The sequence below is a fragment of the Taurulus bubalis genome (genome assembly GCF_910589615.1).
Source record: "Taurulus bubalis genome assembly, chromosome: 3".
Taxonomy (NCBI): domain Eukaryota; kingdom Metazoa; phylum Chordata; class Actinopteri; order Perciformes; family Cottidae; genus Taurulus; species Taurulus bubalis.
Window position 1 is genome coordinate 4,217,070 of NC_136591.1, and position 18,554 is coordinate 4,235,623.

General features: G+C 43.2%; 1 protein-coding gene across 2 annotated transcripts; it reads left to right on the forward strand.

Annotated features, from left to right (window-relative positions):
* Positions 1-8,579: 8,579 nt before the first annotated feature.
* Positions 8,580-15,623, forward strand: fam49a (family with sequence similarity 49 member A; the record flags this gene model as incomplete). Of its 2 annotated transcripts, none has more annotated exons than XM_079214892.1 (10): positions 8,580-8,652; positions 10,189-10,310; positions 10,638-10,743; positions 11,036-11,172; positions 11,287-11,364; positions 13,103-13,219; positions 13,326-13,405; positions 13,542-13,668; positions 14,027-14,097; positions 15,554-15,623. In XM_079214892.1, 10 exons carry the CDS (start codon positions 8,583-8,585, stop codon positions 15,615-15,617), a joined length of 972 nt encoding a protein of 323 aa, XP_079071018.1. In that variant the 3' UTR covers positions 15,618-15,623. The 2 variants fall into 2 exon arrangements, with proteins under 2 accessions (XP_079071018.1, XP_079071017.1); XM_079214891.1 differs by lacking the exon at positions 8,580-8,652 and adding an exon at positions 8,912-8,984.
* Between the last annotated feature and the right edge of the window lie 2,931 nt (positions 15,624-18,554).

The following is an 18,554-nucleotide window of genomic DNA, read 5'->3' on the forward strand; positions in this document are numbered from 1 at the left end:
TAGAACCGGGTATCGTTGGTGCATCCATAGTCGTGATCATATTAATATCCACGTGCTGTTTATGGACGAGAGTATTTTGTGGTTCCTATGCTCATTCCTAAGCACGTAGGAGATGATTTAATAAATAAGTAAAAGCTAAATGGACTACACGTCTTTACAGTCAGACTTCTACAGAGATGAACACATGAATGTACGGTGAGATCCCCGTCTGTCACAGCGGTTAAGTCATCACTGGAAAAGTCCTGTAAAAGGCTCTCATGGCAGCGGGAAGCCTCTGTTGGCGTGGGCCAGCAGTAATCACTGTTTGCCACGCAGCTTCCTGTGCTACTGCCGCTCAGTAGAGGGAGGGAGGGAGGGAGGGAGGGGGAGAGTCATTCTCCAGTGATTCCGGTTGCTTCCCTAAATCACGGCCACAAAGGCATCTACACACTGGAGGTGAGTCATTTCAGGTTGAACGGCAATTACCATTAAATGTGCCTTGCAGTCAGCATATTTCCCAGCAGCTCACAGGATACACATTAGAACTAGAAGAGCACTTGACACTTTAAGAAAGCATCCAATGTGTCCCGTTTACATACTGTCGTTTTGACTTTAAGATAAGACAGACAAATTTGCAGTAGATGATTAAATGAGTACTTTGTGGTTTGAGGCTAATATTGGGCATGTAAACAGTGAAAGCACAGCTGATATGAGAGCAGATAAGAGTGGACTCTGGGATATGGAGTCTCTGGCACCTTCCATGTAAATCCTGCTGCTCAAATAGATCCACTTTGCTCTACTTTAGTCATTTAACTTGTTCTAGTCGCAGCTAATTCCCTTCAGCAACACAATAATGAGGCTGTTTCTTTAGGTTTTGTTTGGATGCTCAGCTCCTTTTTTTCAGATATATAGATATTTTTTCCATCTTCTTCTTCTCATCTTCATCACACGCAGTCTGTCACTCCGCCTCTTAGCAGGTTGGCTTCCTGCTGAGAGACGTTCAACCAGAAGTGACAGCAGCTTTCATCACACACCTTCCCTTTTTAAACAGTAAACCGTGTGTGTGTCTGTGTGTCTGTGTGTGTGTGTGTGTGTGTCCTCCAGGGTTCCACTCTGTCACACATTCACGCTCTTCCCCTGTTTTTTAACGGACGTCTCTGCTGTCACCGTGGAAACGGATGTCTTTAAACGCAGCCTTGCAGACGTGTCGTGCATGAAATACACCGGTAATATCCTCATGCATGTTGTTGGGCTGTGTGTGTGTGACACACGCTTCAGGGTGAGTCGCTAACTTTAGAGTCAGAGGATCAGACAGTCGTGGTGTTTACTTCCTTTCTTTGCCTTCGTTACTCGTTGGTTGTGACTACACTTTGAATAAGGAAAGTAGAACTTTAGTACCTTGAATAAGGAAAGTAGACCTTTAGTACCATGTAGTACTTTAGTACCTTGAATAAGGAAAGTAGACCTTTAGTACCATGTAGTACTTTAGTACCTTGAATAAGGAAAGTAGCACCTTTACACACAATCAGCTTCTCCGCCGCAACCATGGACACTGAAGTCACGTGACAAGAACACTGATGGTTTTTGATGGTCGACATTTTCCTCAAGGACAAGAGAGCCGGTGAGAAGTTGATCTGTGAGTTTAAGTCCAGCATGGCATCATCCACCGAGAGGAGAACGTGACACAAGCTGTCTGAGATACGTCACTTTCTCTTTTACATTTGAGGGAATAGATTTGATTACCTGATTGAAATCTGGTTAGCGAAAACATATTTACTCTCAGGGGAAACTCAGCCTTACTACATTCGTATTGTACGGAATAGGCCCGTATTATTTTTTTATTATCTTTCGTGTTATTCCTGTGGGGTCTCTGGAAAATTCCATTCTGGCTCTCGATGGATGTTTCCTGAAAAACATGTTTATTTTTTAGGAGTCTGCACGCATCTCTCTGGCTCCACCACCTGCCGGGATGATTGACAGATTCACTGACTGACTCGTCTGTCTGTCTGTGACTGGAAGAGGAAGTGGAGAGGTGAAAGGGAGAAAGAAAGCGACGAGGCAAGAAAAAGGGAAGAAGGGAAAGCGAGTAAAGAAGTAGTCGTGCAGAGAAAGAGAGAAGTTGGATGTGTGATGAGTGACGTGGGCGTGATGGGGAAGTGTCTGCTCTCATCAGCGGTCTGTGCCGTCCACATGGTGTTTTGGCAAGCGTGTGTGTGAGTGAGTGAGTGTGTGTGTGTGTGTGTGTGTGTGTGTGTGTGTGTGTGTGTGTGTGAGAGAGGTCCAAAAGGGACACATGAAGCATCCCACCTCTTTTCCCTCACTGTGTGCAGGTTATCCATAGGAGGGACAGACAGGACTGTCTCCGTCTGCAGCCTCTCACATGAGTGTGTGCTTCAGTATTTTGGCATCTGAGGACAGTAACTGATAAAATGGTGTATCTGGGCACAAAGAAACTGCAACATGACTGTTAGTTATAACGGGGAGGCAGACGGACTCGTTTCTATTTGGTTTCTATCGGGGTGTCAACTATGTTACTGCACTATTTACAATATTTGGACGACGTTTTACGTGTGAGACGAAGCAGAGCAGACTTTCTCAGACTCAACCAAAATCAGAAGAACGCGACAGAAAGTCAGACATTTACAGGGAAACATCTTCTGCAGAGTACGGCCCTCTGAACTCGTCTTTATGCTTCCGTCATATTTTACTCTCAGGCACTCGCACGCACACAAATACACACACACAAAAATACACGCTCACCTTCAAACGCACACTGACACACACACAAATACACGCTCACCTTCACACACGCGCACACACACACAAATATATGCTCGCCTTCACACAGACACACACACAAATACACAAATACACAGACGTACACATGCATAAAACAAACACACACATATGCACAAACACAAAAATAGATGCACAGCTACACACACACACGCACACGCGCACACAGACAGTCCGAGTTGATTTTAAACACAAATTCCTTCTTTTCCCTTTTCAGAGACAAAGAGAAAGCGGATGATATAAACAGCAACCCAAGCCCCTCCACCAGAGAAGGTGACTAACACACACACACACACACACACACACACACACACACACACACACACACACACACACACACCAACTTAAAAAGCAGTTTTTGGGCCGGTGCAGTCATGTTTGAGTGACAGCGCTGTGGTTTAGATGATGACAGCGCGGCTCAGCCTGAACTTGTTTCATACGATGAAAACTTTCTCCTGAAGGCTGTTGAGCTGCTTGTCTTCAGCGCTGCTCGTTAGAAACCCTGAACCGGCCGGAGGAAGATCCACGTCACGCTGCTAGAGTCTGACACAAGTCTGCCCAAACTAGTGACAACTGAAAGAACTGTTAGATTGCCGAAAGAGCAAACATCTAAATAGTCTCCACATTCTTTAAATGTCTTAAAGTCTAGTAACTGAAGTGAATTTAAGAACATTCAAGCAATCTTCTGATGCTGCTGCTACCAACATATTAAACATGATTCTGCACATCGACAAGCTCTTCTTGAAGACACGCATGTGACTGTGGATAAACACAAATGATTGTAACGTGAACATAATAAATAAAGCATCCATGAGCAGAGTTGTTCAGGTTGGTCATAAAAACCATAATAGCATGTCTTGATCTGTCCGGTTTCATGAAATGAAATGGTGCTTTTAAGAGAACAGATGCAGGTTCTTTTTCTCTGGCAGGAGTTCATTAGAGCCGCCCTGTGGAGCGTCCTCATAAACACACAAGTGCGTCTGCTTCTTCTCTGTGTGCGCGTTAAGGGTAGGAGCGTGAAGTCAGTGGCAGGATGGGGAGGCGTGTGCTTTTTACAGGGTTCATTGAAAACCTGGAAAAATCATGGAGTTTTAAAATTCCAGGCCTGGAAAAAGTCCTTGAAAAAAATTAAATCCCCAAAAGTTTTGTAAAAGTCATGTAAATTATATGCATGTGTTCATGACGTTAATTTACGCAGAGTTTGAAATAATGAATATGCTTTTAAAAGAAGGACGCTCAGAATGTAAGCAGGCATACATACAGGCATCTATATAAATGTTTATTCTGTTAATCAAACTATTGTCTTATTCATTTGTGTCATTTAAGATTTGCTGTATGCTTTGTATTCTCATTGTTAGTTTAAATACTACATTTACTCACTTTGTCATGTTTACACCCAGATTTCACTAAATGTTTGGTCATGGAAATTTGGTTTAAAGTCATGGAAAAGTCATGAAACCCATTGATCAACATGTGTATGAACCCTGTTACATGGTACACTATAGGTGCTAATACCCGATAATCTAACCCACGTCAGCTGATGTTAATACAGTAGGAAAGAGGAAAGTCAGAGTTTCCACACGTTCAGGCCTTTACAGATAAGTGGTTGTGAAAGAGGAACCGGGCAGACGAGAAAGTTCCCAGCGTAGTTGTTCCTTCCCTGTCTGGTTTGCCGATGTCATGTTCTGTGAAGCTCAAACGTTTGATTTCTTCTGCGTTCATTGTGCTGCTCTTCTCCAGGGTTTAGATTTGCATTGACAATCTGCAGAAGCCATTTAAAGACTTCAGTCTGCACCTGTAGTCTACTAAACCGTTGAATTCAACTGATTTCATGGCTGTCCCAAATGAAATGAACGTTCATCGTCTCTGCAGGCTCTAATGCGTCGTCACTCCTCCGCTCTCAGGGCTCTCTCGCTCTTTTTCTGTCAAGTCAGTATTTAAAAGTCCTTAATTGGATTAAATGAAACACCATCCCATCTCCTGACCTGAGTACAAACCGGGTCCAGAGGGTTTTGAAGCCGGGTCAGGTGACGTCCGTTGAGCCACTCAGAGAGACCATCATCGTGGCTTTAACTCTGCCAGGGGATAATGAGATTGGCCGTGTGAGTGATGCGTGCGTTCGTCTCTGTGTCTGTCCACGGCTAATCCTTCATTCTGCTGCACCAAACTGTTTGCTGTGTTTGGTGCTCATGTATGTCTGCATGCTCAAGGACCTCTCCAGGTTGTGGTGACGTTCTCGAAACACTTTCATTGTTTGATGCTGACTCCTCGCTCTCTACTCACCCGACTGGTAGTGTTAACACAGCCGGCTGCATCGTCGCCGCTAACTGCTAGCGGGACTCCGCTCCAGCGCGACGTCTTTTTATTGGGTATCAACCTCATGTTTACAAGCTTGGTGTTGGAAAACAACTAGACTTGAAGCCAACATAAAAGCTTAAAATCTCGCTTGTGAGATGGACCTGAGACCGCAGACATGTGCATTGATTTAATATGAGAGTTGATACTCTTGTGGTCTAGACGGGGGATTAGCAACTAATTGTGGTTTGTTTCTCAGTCGATCAAACATTATCACAGTGGCCGTTGCAGACACACCTGGCGGAGACGTGCACTCTACTGTGCACCTCCTATCACAACATGCACAAGAACATATTGTCCAGAAATAAGAACAAGAAGACAACCCAAATATGCAGGTTGTGTTCACGTTTTTGTGACAATTATGCATTGATCAACCTTTCTGAAAGGTTGATAAATGCATAATATACGTCACAAAACATAATCCAGTCTCGGAAGCATTACCGAGGCTTGTCCTTTTTTACAACACACATTTTGTCATGTCATGACAGGGAAAGCACCGTTGCTGCTGCGTTTCTTTCGAGCTAGCTTTCGAGCTAGCTCCGGGTTCCTGATACTGAAGTCCATGACTCATTGTCTTGGCCGACTTGAAAACCTAATGGAACGAAGCCATTGTTAATTCCACTAGTTCCACCTGTTCTTTCCCCTGCAGTCACTGTGTAAAATCAATGCAGACAAAAAGGTCTGTACAGAATTGTTGGAATGGCAATAAATCATCCATGTCACATTGCCTCAAGCAAATAAACAGAAGATGAGGAGAGCAGGAAGCTCTCCAGCTCTCCAGCTTTACATATGCACAGATGTTTTGACGGGGATGAGGTCCACTCGGACCAAACAAGAGCTCATGATGTCACTGTTCTTCTTTTACTGTACATTTCTCTGAGTACAGGTCATGTGTTCAGCCTGTCTGCAGCTCAGGTTTGTTTCATTTCCACTTCTTGAGAAACAAGAAATGGAGAAAGCTGCTGGTGGAGCTGGTTTGTTTACCTCCGGGGGAGGAAATAATAGTGAAGCTAGCTTGTCACGGGATGTAATCGTAGCTTGAGTGTACACACACACACACACATTGTGAGTTTGACTTGCTTTAGAACTCTATATATATATATAATTTGTAAATCAGGTTTCTGAGCTGCCGTTGCAACTTCGTTTTGTCTTCCATTTCCTACTCTCTGAAGTTCTGTTTTGGTCTAGAAGTCAAAGTCTTCTGCTTTCTCTGTGAACTACTGTACCAGAATGCAACACTGCTGCATTTTGAGTGACAGCTCCGCAATCACAGGCACTCCCCAGTGTTCTCAAAGTAATGTGTAGTATGTTAATGTGTCAACACTCCTGTGACTTGAGTCATACGTTTGTTCCCTGGTGTTAAGTGACGTCTAACAGTTTATTTCCTCTTAAAAACTTGTCTATGATGGTGTTCCTCCCTGACTCCCTTTCTATAATGAATCCAATGAAAAAACATAGAAATACAAGGATTGTTATTTAGGTTTTAGGGCCTTTATAGTCAAATGGTCTGCAGGACCCCCCTGTAGAGGTCTTTTAATAGCTGCCCCTGATGGAAGTGGCTGTTCTGGTGGTTATCTGCTACCTGAGGGAAGATAAAACCAGAGTTCTGCAGAGGAAGTTGTTGTAGCCGCGGGTCAGGGTTGTTCTGCTGCCACACATGTACCAACATGATATCACTTGAGCACGACTTTAATCCCCGTCAGTGAGGTGAACCAGCACCGCCCCCTACTGGTGCAACCTGGCGCTTCGACCCCAGATTCAACCACGACTGCATGGAAGTCATTATAGGAGGAATCGTTTCTCCAGGAGCTGTGACGCGTATGCATGCATATGCATAGCAGTGCAAGATGAGGCGTGAATACCACGATTAGGAATAGTCGACGGCTCGCTGGAGGCTGTGAGGGGAAAAAATGCAGTGTGATTATCATGTGCACGCCGCAGCACAGTGGCTCTTTTGTTGTCCCTTCACACCACGACTTGTGAAGTCCAAGAGAGGTTGGTTCTGTGTGAGGAAGAGGACACGACTCTGCTCGAGTAGCTTCTTCAGACTCTGCATGTGTAACTTCATGTGCTGACTCAAAACAACAGGAGCCTCAACCTTCTGGTCTCGCTTCGCAATTTGGAAACACTGGTCAGAAAACGATCTAGTTTAAATGTGAAACAGCATGTCTCTTCACACAAGGGTTACGGTACTTTAGCAATTTAAATGAATTAAATCGGAACTGTGGATGAGGAGATAGCACAGTTTTAGTTTTGAAAAAACACAATTCTCATTTTCGGGAGAAGAGAAAAAAGAACTGCAGGCTTTTTTCACCCAGCATGAAAGCAGCATCTGGTTGAATCTTTTCAGCCCAGTAAGGTGCATACTATTCCCAATACGCCCCTCTGGTGTGCTGGGATGTTTCATCCCTCATGTGATTATATCCTCTGTGACTGAGGAGCCCTTTCCCATAAGAGTCTACTTACCTTCTGCCTTTTGCGTCCAATAAAACCTTTATGGAGCGTGTAGCTGCCATTTAGGAGCACGTCCATGTGTCGGGCCACGCTTTGGAGAGGCCTGAATCCAGACTTTTTGCTTTGTCAGCCAAGAAACCCACACAGTTCAGTCAGAAATACCTGGTTTCCCCTTTTTGGTTTAGGTTCTGTGAAAAAGGCATTGGTTTAAAAGATGAGGTCATTGATTGGAGACTTGTAGCGCTCAAACAATTAGCAACAACCTTCTTTTTCTTTGTCACCTTTCCATCTTCTGGGATGTGAACTGAACAAATGTTGACGGACAAAACAAGATATTTGAAGAGAAGACGTCAACTTGGTCCCTGAGAACTTTGATGGCACATTTTCTATATTTTCTGCCCATTTATTGACCAAACAAGTCGTCCATTAATTGAGATTAATTGATAGTACAATAATATTTTGGTTTTTTTTGTTGTAAACGCCCTACTTTCAGCACTACTTTGACTTGCATCTGAGGAAATGTTACTAGACCTTTTATGCAAAGTATAGGGGACTCCTAACCTGATCCTGTTTTCAAACACACAAGGGTCACGATTGAACACTTTTCATGAAATATTTCTCAACATACGAGCAGACATTTGCATCTAAAACGCAACACAAACTGCAGGTTGTCATTGACAGCTATGTAAAGCAGCTTTGTGGCTGAAATGATAAACAGTCCTTCCGGTGATTCAGGTTAACCGATGGCGTAAAAAGCTTCTTATGCTAGAGAAGAGTTTAGAGACGGCTGAATGCTTCTTCTTGTGTTTTGCTTTTCGACAAACGTCTGCGCTCAGAAACCTATTTAACAAATGACCAGATCAGCGGAATAGAAAGTGTTGGGTGTGAGTCACACACGGATGAATGCTACATGAAACACACACCTGACTACACATGTGATGTGACGTTTTCCCCTGTCTTGTTTTTCACTGCTGTATTTTACCATCAGGTTTGCTGGAATGGGTAACCTGCTAAAAGTCCTAACAAGGGATATAGAGAACTATCCACACTTTTTCCTGGACTTTGAAAGTAAGTCTGGCCGAGCAGTGGAACAAAGGGAGAAAGCGATGGATGGATGGAGAGAGAGATGTGTGTTCCTTTCTGTCTGCAGGTCTCGAGCCTCTGCTCTTCCTCCTCCTCCTCCTCTCACTCGGTCACGACCTCCCGCTCTCAGCGTTGATCTGCCGTCTTTGTCCAAATAACTTATTGATGACTTTTTAACACCCTGCGTACTTTCCTTTCTCTTCCTCTCTCTCTTTGTCTTGTTTCCCTCTCTTACAGAAGCCAAATGGGGAATCTGTTAAAAGTGCTCACTTGCACAGAGCTCGAGCAGGGGCCAAACTTTTTCCTTGACTTTGAAAGTGAGCACAGCTTCCACCTGTCCTGCTTTTCCTTCGCCTGTCTGTAGCCGCTCTGACGGGTCAGGGGTCAGCCCATTCAGCGGTTGACCCGTCGACCTCTTTGCATGCATTGTAAGTCGTGATTAATCCCAGCATGCACGTTGAAGAAGAATGGAGCTGACCCTTGACCTTCGTCGTCTGCTTTCACTAACCCATCTACATGTGCACTGATAGTAGGACACCTTCATGTGGCCTCTTGTAATCACTTCCACGTCAGCACCAGGTCATGATGCTGTGTTTTGTCTCCATTAAGCCTCTGGGGTCTGAGGTTATTTTTCGATTTTACATAATTTCCTAAACTCTCTTATTTAAGGCACTTGCATATGAGATACCTAAAAAATTGCAGAACAATCTCAGCTCTCTATATAATGAGGCACCATCGTCCTACGGCACAAGTGTAAAGTTATAATATGGCCCTAAAGCTGAAAAATTTAAGCTCGATTTTTGAAAATTTTCCATATCTCTTGTGTAAACATAACTTTACTCATGTGGTAGAACTGTTTTGCTGTTGGAAATTGGTTTTAGGTTCACAAAAGCAGTGGAATGTTTGAATACAATGGTAGATAAATGTAAATAAATGTCTAAAACCAATCGTTTTTTTAGTAGAATCGTTGTTTGTCACTACTTTCATCAAAATGAGAGAGAGACTGAGATAACATTTTCAAAAAGTTCAATATGTAAAAGATGAGGAACATCCATCACTGCAGTAAATATTAAATTGGCTACTTTACTAATCAGGAGGTTTCTGCTGCTGATCCTGAGGAACGTAAAGATTTCTGTTTATTGATTTATAGTTTGTGTTCAGAGAGAAACATGACTTCTTTGAGCGTAGGTTTTCTACTCCAGTCTTCTCATGCAGTCGACTCTCAGTGTTTAAAAGTACACGTCTGTACTCATTGGATCAAAGCCTTTTCAAATAAAGCTACCGTGGTCAATTTCAACCTCAAAATTAAAGATTCATTTAAAATTCTAATTAAAAGTCAAAGGTTTACTTGATGTGAAAAGGCAAGAACGATCAGTTTATTCACGTTGACTGCTACAGTAGAACTGTTGTATGTATGCATCTGTTTTTGTATGTGTGTGTGTGTGTGTGTGTGTGTGTGTGTGTTTGTTTGTGCGTATAAATATGTATACACACACGTTTGCGTCTTTGTGTGTGTGTCAGATGCACAGCCGACAGAAGGAGAGCGGGAGGTGTGGAACCAGGTGAACTCCGTCCTGCAGGACTCAGAGAACATCTTGTGTGGCCTGCAGTCGTATAAAGGAGCCGGCCAGGAGATCAGAGATGTGAGACACACACACACACACACACACACACACACACACACACACACAGGGCCACAGACATACACACACAAACACACAGAGACACACACGCACACACAGGGCCACAGACATACACACACACACACAGGGCCACAGACATACATACACATACATACACAAACACACACACATACACACGCACACACAGAGACACAGTCACACACACAGACAGTCACACACACACACACACACAGACAGACAGACAGACAAACACACTGCAGCATGACTCGTTGGCAGAGGGAAGCGACCGCAAGGCGTTCATTGATTTCTTTTCTTTTTGGTTTCCAGGCGATTCAAAACCCCAACGACTTCATGCTGCAGGAGCGAGCCTGGAACTCCGTCTGCCCGCTGGTCATCAAGCTCAAGAAGTTCTACAGTTTCTCTCTCAGACTAGGTAACGTTTGTTTCTGAGAAACAAAACTGTCAATTTGCCCAATTCCACCTGTAGATTATATTTAAATCAAGTGATATCATGGCTGTGAACGGAAAGCTCAGGTCACAATATAATACAAATAATCAGGGTTCTTACGGTCATGGAAAACCTGGAGAAGTCATGGCATTTTAAAATGGTTATTTCCAGGAAACGTCCTTGAAAAGAAAAAAATCCCAAAAGTTTAGTAAAAGTCATGTAAATGTGTTATATTCATGTGTTCATGTCGTTCGTGTTCGTGTGTGTGTGTGTGTAGAGGAGGCTCTGCAGAGTTTGCTGGACTGCCTCACCTGTCCGCCCTTCACGCCTACGCAGCACCTGGAGAGGGAACAGGCTCTGGCCAAACAGTTTGCTGAGATCCTCCACTTCACGCTGCGCTTCGACGAGCTCAAGGTCCGAGTCTCCTTTTGGTTCATTCACTCATTCACTCGGTGCTCGTGAAGGTCAATGCTCGTGAAGGTCGGTGTTTTCTCGTCCAAGCGTTGACTGTTTTCTGGTTCTCCTCAGATGAGGATTCCTGCCATCCAGAATGACTTCAGCTACTACAGAAGAACCATCAGTCGAAACCGGATAAACAACATGAATGTGAGTTAACCACGTTGTTTTATGAGCAACAAATCCACATATTCTTACTGTGGTCTGTGATGTTTCTTTATTAAAGTTAAACTGGTTCTACCACTTTAGTCCACAGTGACTACCACTGTAGTCCACAAGGACCACCAGACTTTAGTCCACAAGGACCACCAGACTTTAGTCCACAAGGACCACCAGACTTTAGTCCACAGGGACTACCAGACTTTAGTCCACAGGGACTACCAGACTTTAGTCCACAGGGACCACCAGACTTTAGTCCACAGGGACCACCAGACTTTAGTCCACAGGGACTACCAGACTTTAGTCCACAGGGACCACCAGACTTTAGTCCACAGGGACTACCAGACTTTAGTCCACAGGGACCACCAGACTTTAGTCCACAGGGACCACCAGACTTTAGTCCACAGGGACTACCACTGTAGTCCACAAGGACCACCAGACTTTAGTCCACAGGGACTACCACTGTAGTCCACAAGGACTGCCAGACTTTAGTCCACAAGGACCACCAGACTTTAGTCCACAAGGACCACCAGACTTTAGTCCACAGGGACCACCAGACTTTAGTCCACAAGGACTGCCAGACTTTTGTCCACAGGGACTACCAGACTTTAGTCCACAGGGACCACCAGACTTTAGTCCACAGGGACCACCAGACTTTAGTCCACAAGGACTACCAGACTTTAGTCCACAAGGACCACCAGACTTTAGTCCACAAGGACCACCAGACTTTAGTCCACAAGGACCACCAGACTTTAGTCCACAGGGACTACCAGACTTTAGTCCACAGGGACTACCAGACTTTAGTCCACAGGGACCACCAGACTTTAGTCCACAGGGACTACCAGACTTTAGTCCACAGGGACCACCAGACTTTAGTCCACAAGGACCACCAGACTTTAGTCCACAGGGACTACCAGACTTTAGTCCACAGGGACCACCAGACTTTAGTCCACAGGGACCACCAGACTTTAGTCCACAGGGACTACCACTGTAGTCCACAAGGACCACCAGACTTTAGTCCACAGGGACTACCACTGTAGTCCACAAGGACTGCCAGACTTTAGTCCACAAGGACCACCAGACTTTAGTCCACAAGGACCACCAGACTTTAGTCCACAGGGACCACCAGACTTTAGTCCACAAGGACTGCCAGACTTTTGTCCACAGGGACTACCAGACTTTAGTCCACAGGGACCACCAGACTTTAGTCCACAAGGACTGCCAGACTTTTGTCCACAGGGACCACCAGACTTTAGTCCACAGGGACTAACAGACTTTAGTCCACAAGGACTGCCAGACTTTTGTCCACAGGGACCACCAGACTTTAGTCCACAAGGACTGCCAGACTTTAGTCCACAGGGACCACCAGACTTTAGTCCACAGGGACCACCAGACTTTAGTCCACAGGGACTACCACTGTAGTCCACAAGGACTGCCAGACTTTAGTCCACAAGGACCACCAGACTTTAGTCCACAAGGACCACCAGACTTTAGTCCACAGGGACCACCAGACTTTAGTCCACAAGGACTGCCAGACTTTTGTCCACAGGGACTACCAGACTTTAGTCCACAGGGACCACCAGACTTTAGTCCACAGGGACCACCAGACTTTAGTCCACAGGGACTAACAGACTTTAGTCCATAGGGAAAAAGTTATAACTATATAGTTGCTCGTGCATTGGATAATGTTAAAAACTGTTTGCTTGTTTGTTTGTTTGTTTACCCACAGCTGGACATTGAGAGTGAAGTCAACAACGAGATGGCCAACAGGATGTCTCTGTTCTACGCAGAGGCCACGCCCATGCTGAAGACACTCAGCAACGCAACCACAAACTTTGTGACCGAGGTGAGAGGCTGAAAGAGGATGTTGAGTCAGAAACCACATCGTGGTGTTGAAACGATTCTTTTAGTTTATTGAATAATCAATAACCTGTTTGTTGTTTGTTGTGCAGAACAAGACTCTTCCACTGGAGAACACAACAGACTGTCTCAGCACCATGGCCAGCGTCTGTAAAGTCATGCTGGAGACGCCGTGAGTCATGACGCTTCTACACAAACGCACACCAACCGTGTTGATTATTTGGTTGCTAGGTAAAGACTCAAGTCGTTGTCATTGTATAACTCTTTCCCTGTACACTCCTCCTCCTCCCTCTCTCCTGTGTCCTCAGGGATTACACTAGTCGGTTCAGCAGCGAGGACACAGTGTTGTTCTGCATGAGGGTGATGGTGGGAGTCATCATCCTCTACGACCACGTGCACCCCAACGGGGCCTTCAACAAGTCCTCCAAGATAGACGTGAGAGACGCACACACACACGCACACATACACGCGCACGCACACACACACACACACACGCACGCGCACGCACACACACACACGCACACACACACATACATACACGCACACATACATACACGCACACACATATGCACATACACACGCATACATACATGCTTGCATGCATGCATACATACATTCACTCACTCACTCACTCACTCACTCTCACACACACGCACACATGCGCACATACATACACACACACACTTTCTCACACACTCTCACTCTCTCTCTCACACACACATACACTCTCACTTGCACACACTGTACAGGACTGTGAAGGCGGTGTGTGTGATGCAGCTGTTCTTCTCCTCAGATGAAAGGCTGCATAAAAGTCCTGAAGGACCAGCCAGCAGAAAACGTAGAAGGCCTCCTGAACGCACTCAAGTAGGTTCCTGTTCACCCTCTCACTTATTACACATCAGAACACGTAGAAGGCCTCCTGAACGCACTCAAGTAGGTTCCTGTTCACCCTCTCACTTATTACACATCAGAACACATAGAAGGCCTCCTGAACGCACTCAAGTAGGTTCCTGTTCACCCTCTCACTTATTACACATCAGACACATTGTTGCATTCTGCCCAGAAGGTTTTGTTTACATTAGTTTCCTAATGTATTCCACTTTGTTCAGTTCATTTTTCAGCCTCTTTGTTTTCTTCTAAGATCATCCAGAGCAAACACACATCCTTTGTTTAATTTCTCAGCAACTCAGCATTTCTCTCACAAAGTTGTTGCTGAAGTCGGCTTCAATATAACAACAGAAACCTCGTTCCCTTAACCGTTACCTCTCCTGGTGTTTTGGTAAAGTCAAGAGTTTTACTTTAGCAATAAGGTACGAGAGGCAGTACTGTATCGTCAATAATGTACTGTTCAAGGGTGTTGTTAGGCAAACCCTTGAACTGTACATTATTGTAGACACAGTACTGCCTCGAGTACCTTATTGCTTTTATAATACGGGTACCTGCGACTTTATAAATAGTAATAGTAAGCTCCCTTTCAGCACAAAATAGTTGTAGCCACCAAACGTTGTGTATCGCATTTCAGCGACAGAGAAAATAGTCCCATATGCTCTCGCTGCTTCCGTCCGTCTTTTCTCCGTCATTTTTCTCCTGCACAATGTTTAGAGAACTTGCCTCGCGTCGGGAAATTACCGACGTAATTATCTCTCACCGGAAATTATCACGATTTTGTGGTCAAACCCTTTTCATTCCGTACAGTACTTTATGGCTGAATAAAGTACACCCCGTGACTCACTCAACCAATCAGAATGCTTGATTTGATCTACCCGTATTATAATGGTCTATGTGGATGCACTGGTTTTATAAACGGACAAGAAGGACCAAGCTACTTTTACCATGTTCTTTTGGCATTTATACCATGTTTTTTGGGGGGGATTTATACCATGTTTTTTTGGGGGGATTTATACCATGTTTTACATTGGATTTATACCATCTTTTTTGTGATTTATACCTTTTTTGGGGCATTTATACCATGGTTTTTTGGTGATTTATACCATGTTTTGGGGGGATTTCTATCATGTGTTATTTTGGCATTTATACCATGTTTTTCATTGGATTTCTACCATGTTTTTTTGGCATTTTAGCATGTTTTTCATTGGATTTCTACCATGTTTTTTTGGCATTTTACCATGTTTTTCATTGGATTTCTACCATGTTTTTTGTGATTTATACCTTTTTTGGGGCATTTCTACCATGTTTTTTGGTTATTTATGCCATGTTATTTTTAGCATTTATACCATGTTTTTACACAAGACGTGGTATAAATCTAGGTTTTATTGTCGGCAAGAGGAGCTCCCACTAACATCTTGTTGTCTCTCCTCAGATTCACCACCAAACACCTGAACGACGAATCCACTCCGAAGAACATCCGGTCGATGCTCCAGTAGTCCCGCTCGTTCTTTTTATATATATATATATATATATATATATATATATATATATATATATATATATATATATATATATATATATATATATATATAAGCCGATATGAAGAGGATCAATGCTCTGACCTCCAAGAAGATGTATATGTTTACATTATTTAAAAAGACTCAATGTTAATACTCGTGTGTATTTGCATAGTCGTTCCCTCCAAGCTATCGAAAGCTGCAGAACATATACCTTCTACTTTGCAAAAAAACAAACAGGATGACATCATCACATGAATTGCCTCCGAGTGTCAAAAAGCACAAATGACGGACACCTGTCAGCCTTACGTACATTACATTACATTACTTACATACATATATATATATATATATATATATATATATATATATATATATATATATATATATAGTGAGTGAACATTTGAAATTGTGACCGGTTCACATCACAACGACACATTCTGTGTCCACGCGTGTTAAAACAATGAAGTTGTTTCCGTCTCCGTCTTCAAAGGATGAGACTGAATATGAAAACCGGTCTGACGACTGTGCTGCAGATAAAGAATCGGTTTGGTTTCATGTGCGTGTCGCTCGAAGCGTTTGGCTGTTTTTTCTGTTTTTATAGCCAGCTGTCATGTTTCTTTTGTTCTTTTTTTTTTCACACTCCAATCTCGTGCAACTGTTGAAATAAATCCACTGTGAACATAAAAAAAGTGACTTTGCACATCCAGTAAGATCCAGTTATGTCAAGGCTTTAACTTCCAGGCTATGATGATGATGAACGAGGAAATCAAACTGCCCACCGGATGTTTTATTTAACCGCTCCTGTATGTGGCCACGGCTCTTTTAACTGACTTTTGTATGAAACAGAAAAGGCATTTCTCTCAAAGAAAGGCCTAAAAAAAAAAAAAAAACATGAATAAATGATATGTTCTTCTTAAGTGAACCAGTTTTTTAAACTTCTTCTATTTTTTTAAGATCTCTTTCCTTCCTCTCTGTTTAACCCCGGCTCTTTTTGTTAAGAGGAGACGAGGTGAACGATTCTTTTAATCCCTCTCAATCACCTCGTCTCCTCTTAACAAAAAGAAAAGAAGTTTAAAACCATATTTCGGTTTGAAATAATCTGATTGCTTCATTAGTGACTTCCAGGACAATCACCCCCCGTGACCGCAGTGGTTCATTTAAGACTGTAATCTGTTTTTTAAAGGGATGCGGCGAATAAATCGGTCGTGAAGGCGCATTTAATTTTGGGTTAAAAAATGACGCGAATCTTCCAGAGAGTAAACCGAGCGGCTTTCAGTTTGATGATGAATGAATACGACTTCACCAAACCATCAACAGCCCTGTGCTCTTGGCCTTAAACAGTTGCACAAGCCGACCAGTATCAGGATAAACCTGTACAGATGGTGCTTTTTTTAAATTTTTCATCCACGACACAATTGCTTAGATTTGATCCGTAAGCCGTGTGGTCTCTGCTTCACACGTTCAGTTACAACACGATGTTGACATGAATCTACCGTTCAGTTGGCGCTTGTTTGGTCCTGTGTTTAGTAATATATATATACGTATGAGTGTGTGAGTGTGTGTGTGTGTGTGTGTGTGTGTGTGTGTGTGATGTACGTATGATACTGATGTTTCCTCATGACTGAAGTGCACGACCGTCTCTCCTCTCCGGCTGTTGCTACTGTGTGTTGAAAGCCATGAATACTGAAACTGTATGGAGTCGAGACTCCGTGTTGATAACAAAAAAAGTGCTTTGGCTTTGCGTTGTGATTGGGATGTGTGGATAATAAAGGTGGTACATTTCTTATACGGAATACGTTTCCTTTGGTTTTCTTCTTTGCAGCATGTGGTGGAGGAAGTATTCACTGAAGTAAAAGTACTTCACTACAAGTAGGAGTACTTTGAGTGAAAGTATGCAAGTATAATCAGGAAACTGTACTGGGGGATAAAAGCCTTCTGCACCTCTTGTTCCCCGTGTTCAAGTAGTCGCGTGAACCCCAAATGAGTTCTAATACTGCGAAGAAAATGTTTATTTAAAAAAAAAAACTTTTATACCATATTTTTATCATAACTATGAACATCCAGCATGATATGAGGAAGATTCCCCAAAAATGCCTCCTCGAGCGGTCACAGAGTTTTTCAAACGGTGTGGTTCAAGGCCTTAACAACAGCCCACACACTAATAACACACCTTTGTGGAAAGATTATGACCTAAAGAATCGGAATGTGCAACAAAAATCACAATAAAATTATTAACGTTTTAGTGAAACGCTACGATCGCCGCGGCAAGTTATGGCGTTTACGTAATTAATTAAACTTAAGGGTTACCTTTTCTTTCTTTTTTTTAACCATAAGTCTCTTCTCACAAGGGTTGCAGTATTGTAGCAATTTAAATGAAGTTAAACAACCATGTGGTTGCGGAGATAATTAAGGTGCCGTTTTTAAAACCTTTTTTTTTTTTTTGCCTGAAAATGAGGCTGGGGGTAAAAAAAAGGTTAAAGTAATAAAACAACTAACAAAAACAAAGAAACCTCCAAATTATTTATTATAAAGAAATGGATTAAAATGATAAAAAATGACAAACCCTCACAAGTCAATTTTATAAGCGTTCACATCACGAATAAAGAAACCAACCGATCACGTTGTGTGAGACGGACGTGTTCAAAACTATAATGTTCAACTAACTTTATTCCTCCTTTCAACCTTTACAGAGGCAGATCCACTCCTGTTCTTACCTTTCACAATAAAAGCCTGTAAATGTTTACCAGAGTAAAACTAGTTCACTCAGCACACACCTGGATCTAGGATCTGGCAAACTGGCCGGATGCCTAGTTTTGATGTGAAATATTGTTTATCATTTCCTCGCTGTATGAAGGCCTTTATACTGTATGTATGAATGTGAGACCTCCTCATTGAGCAAAACTGTTCTCACGT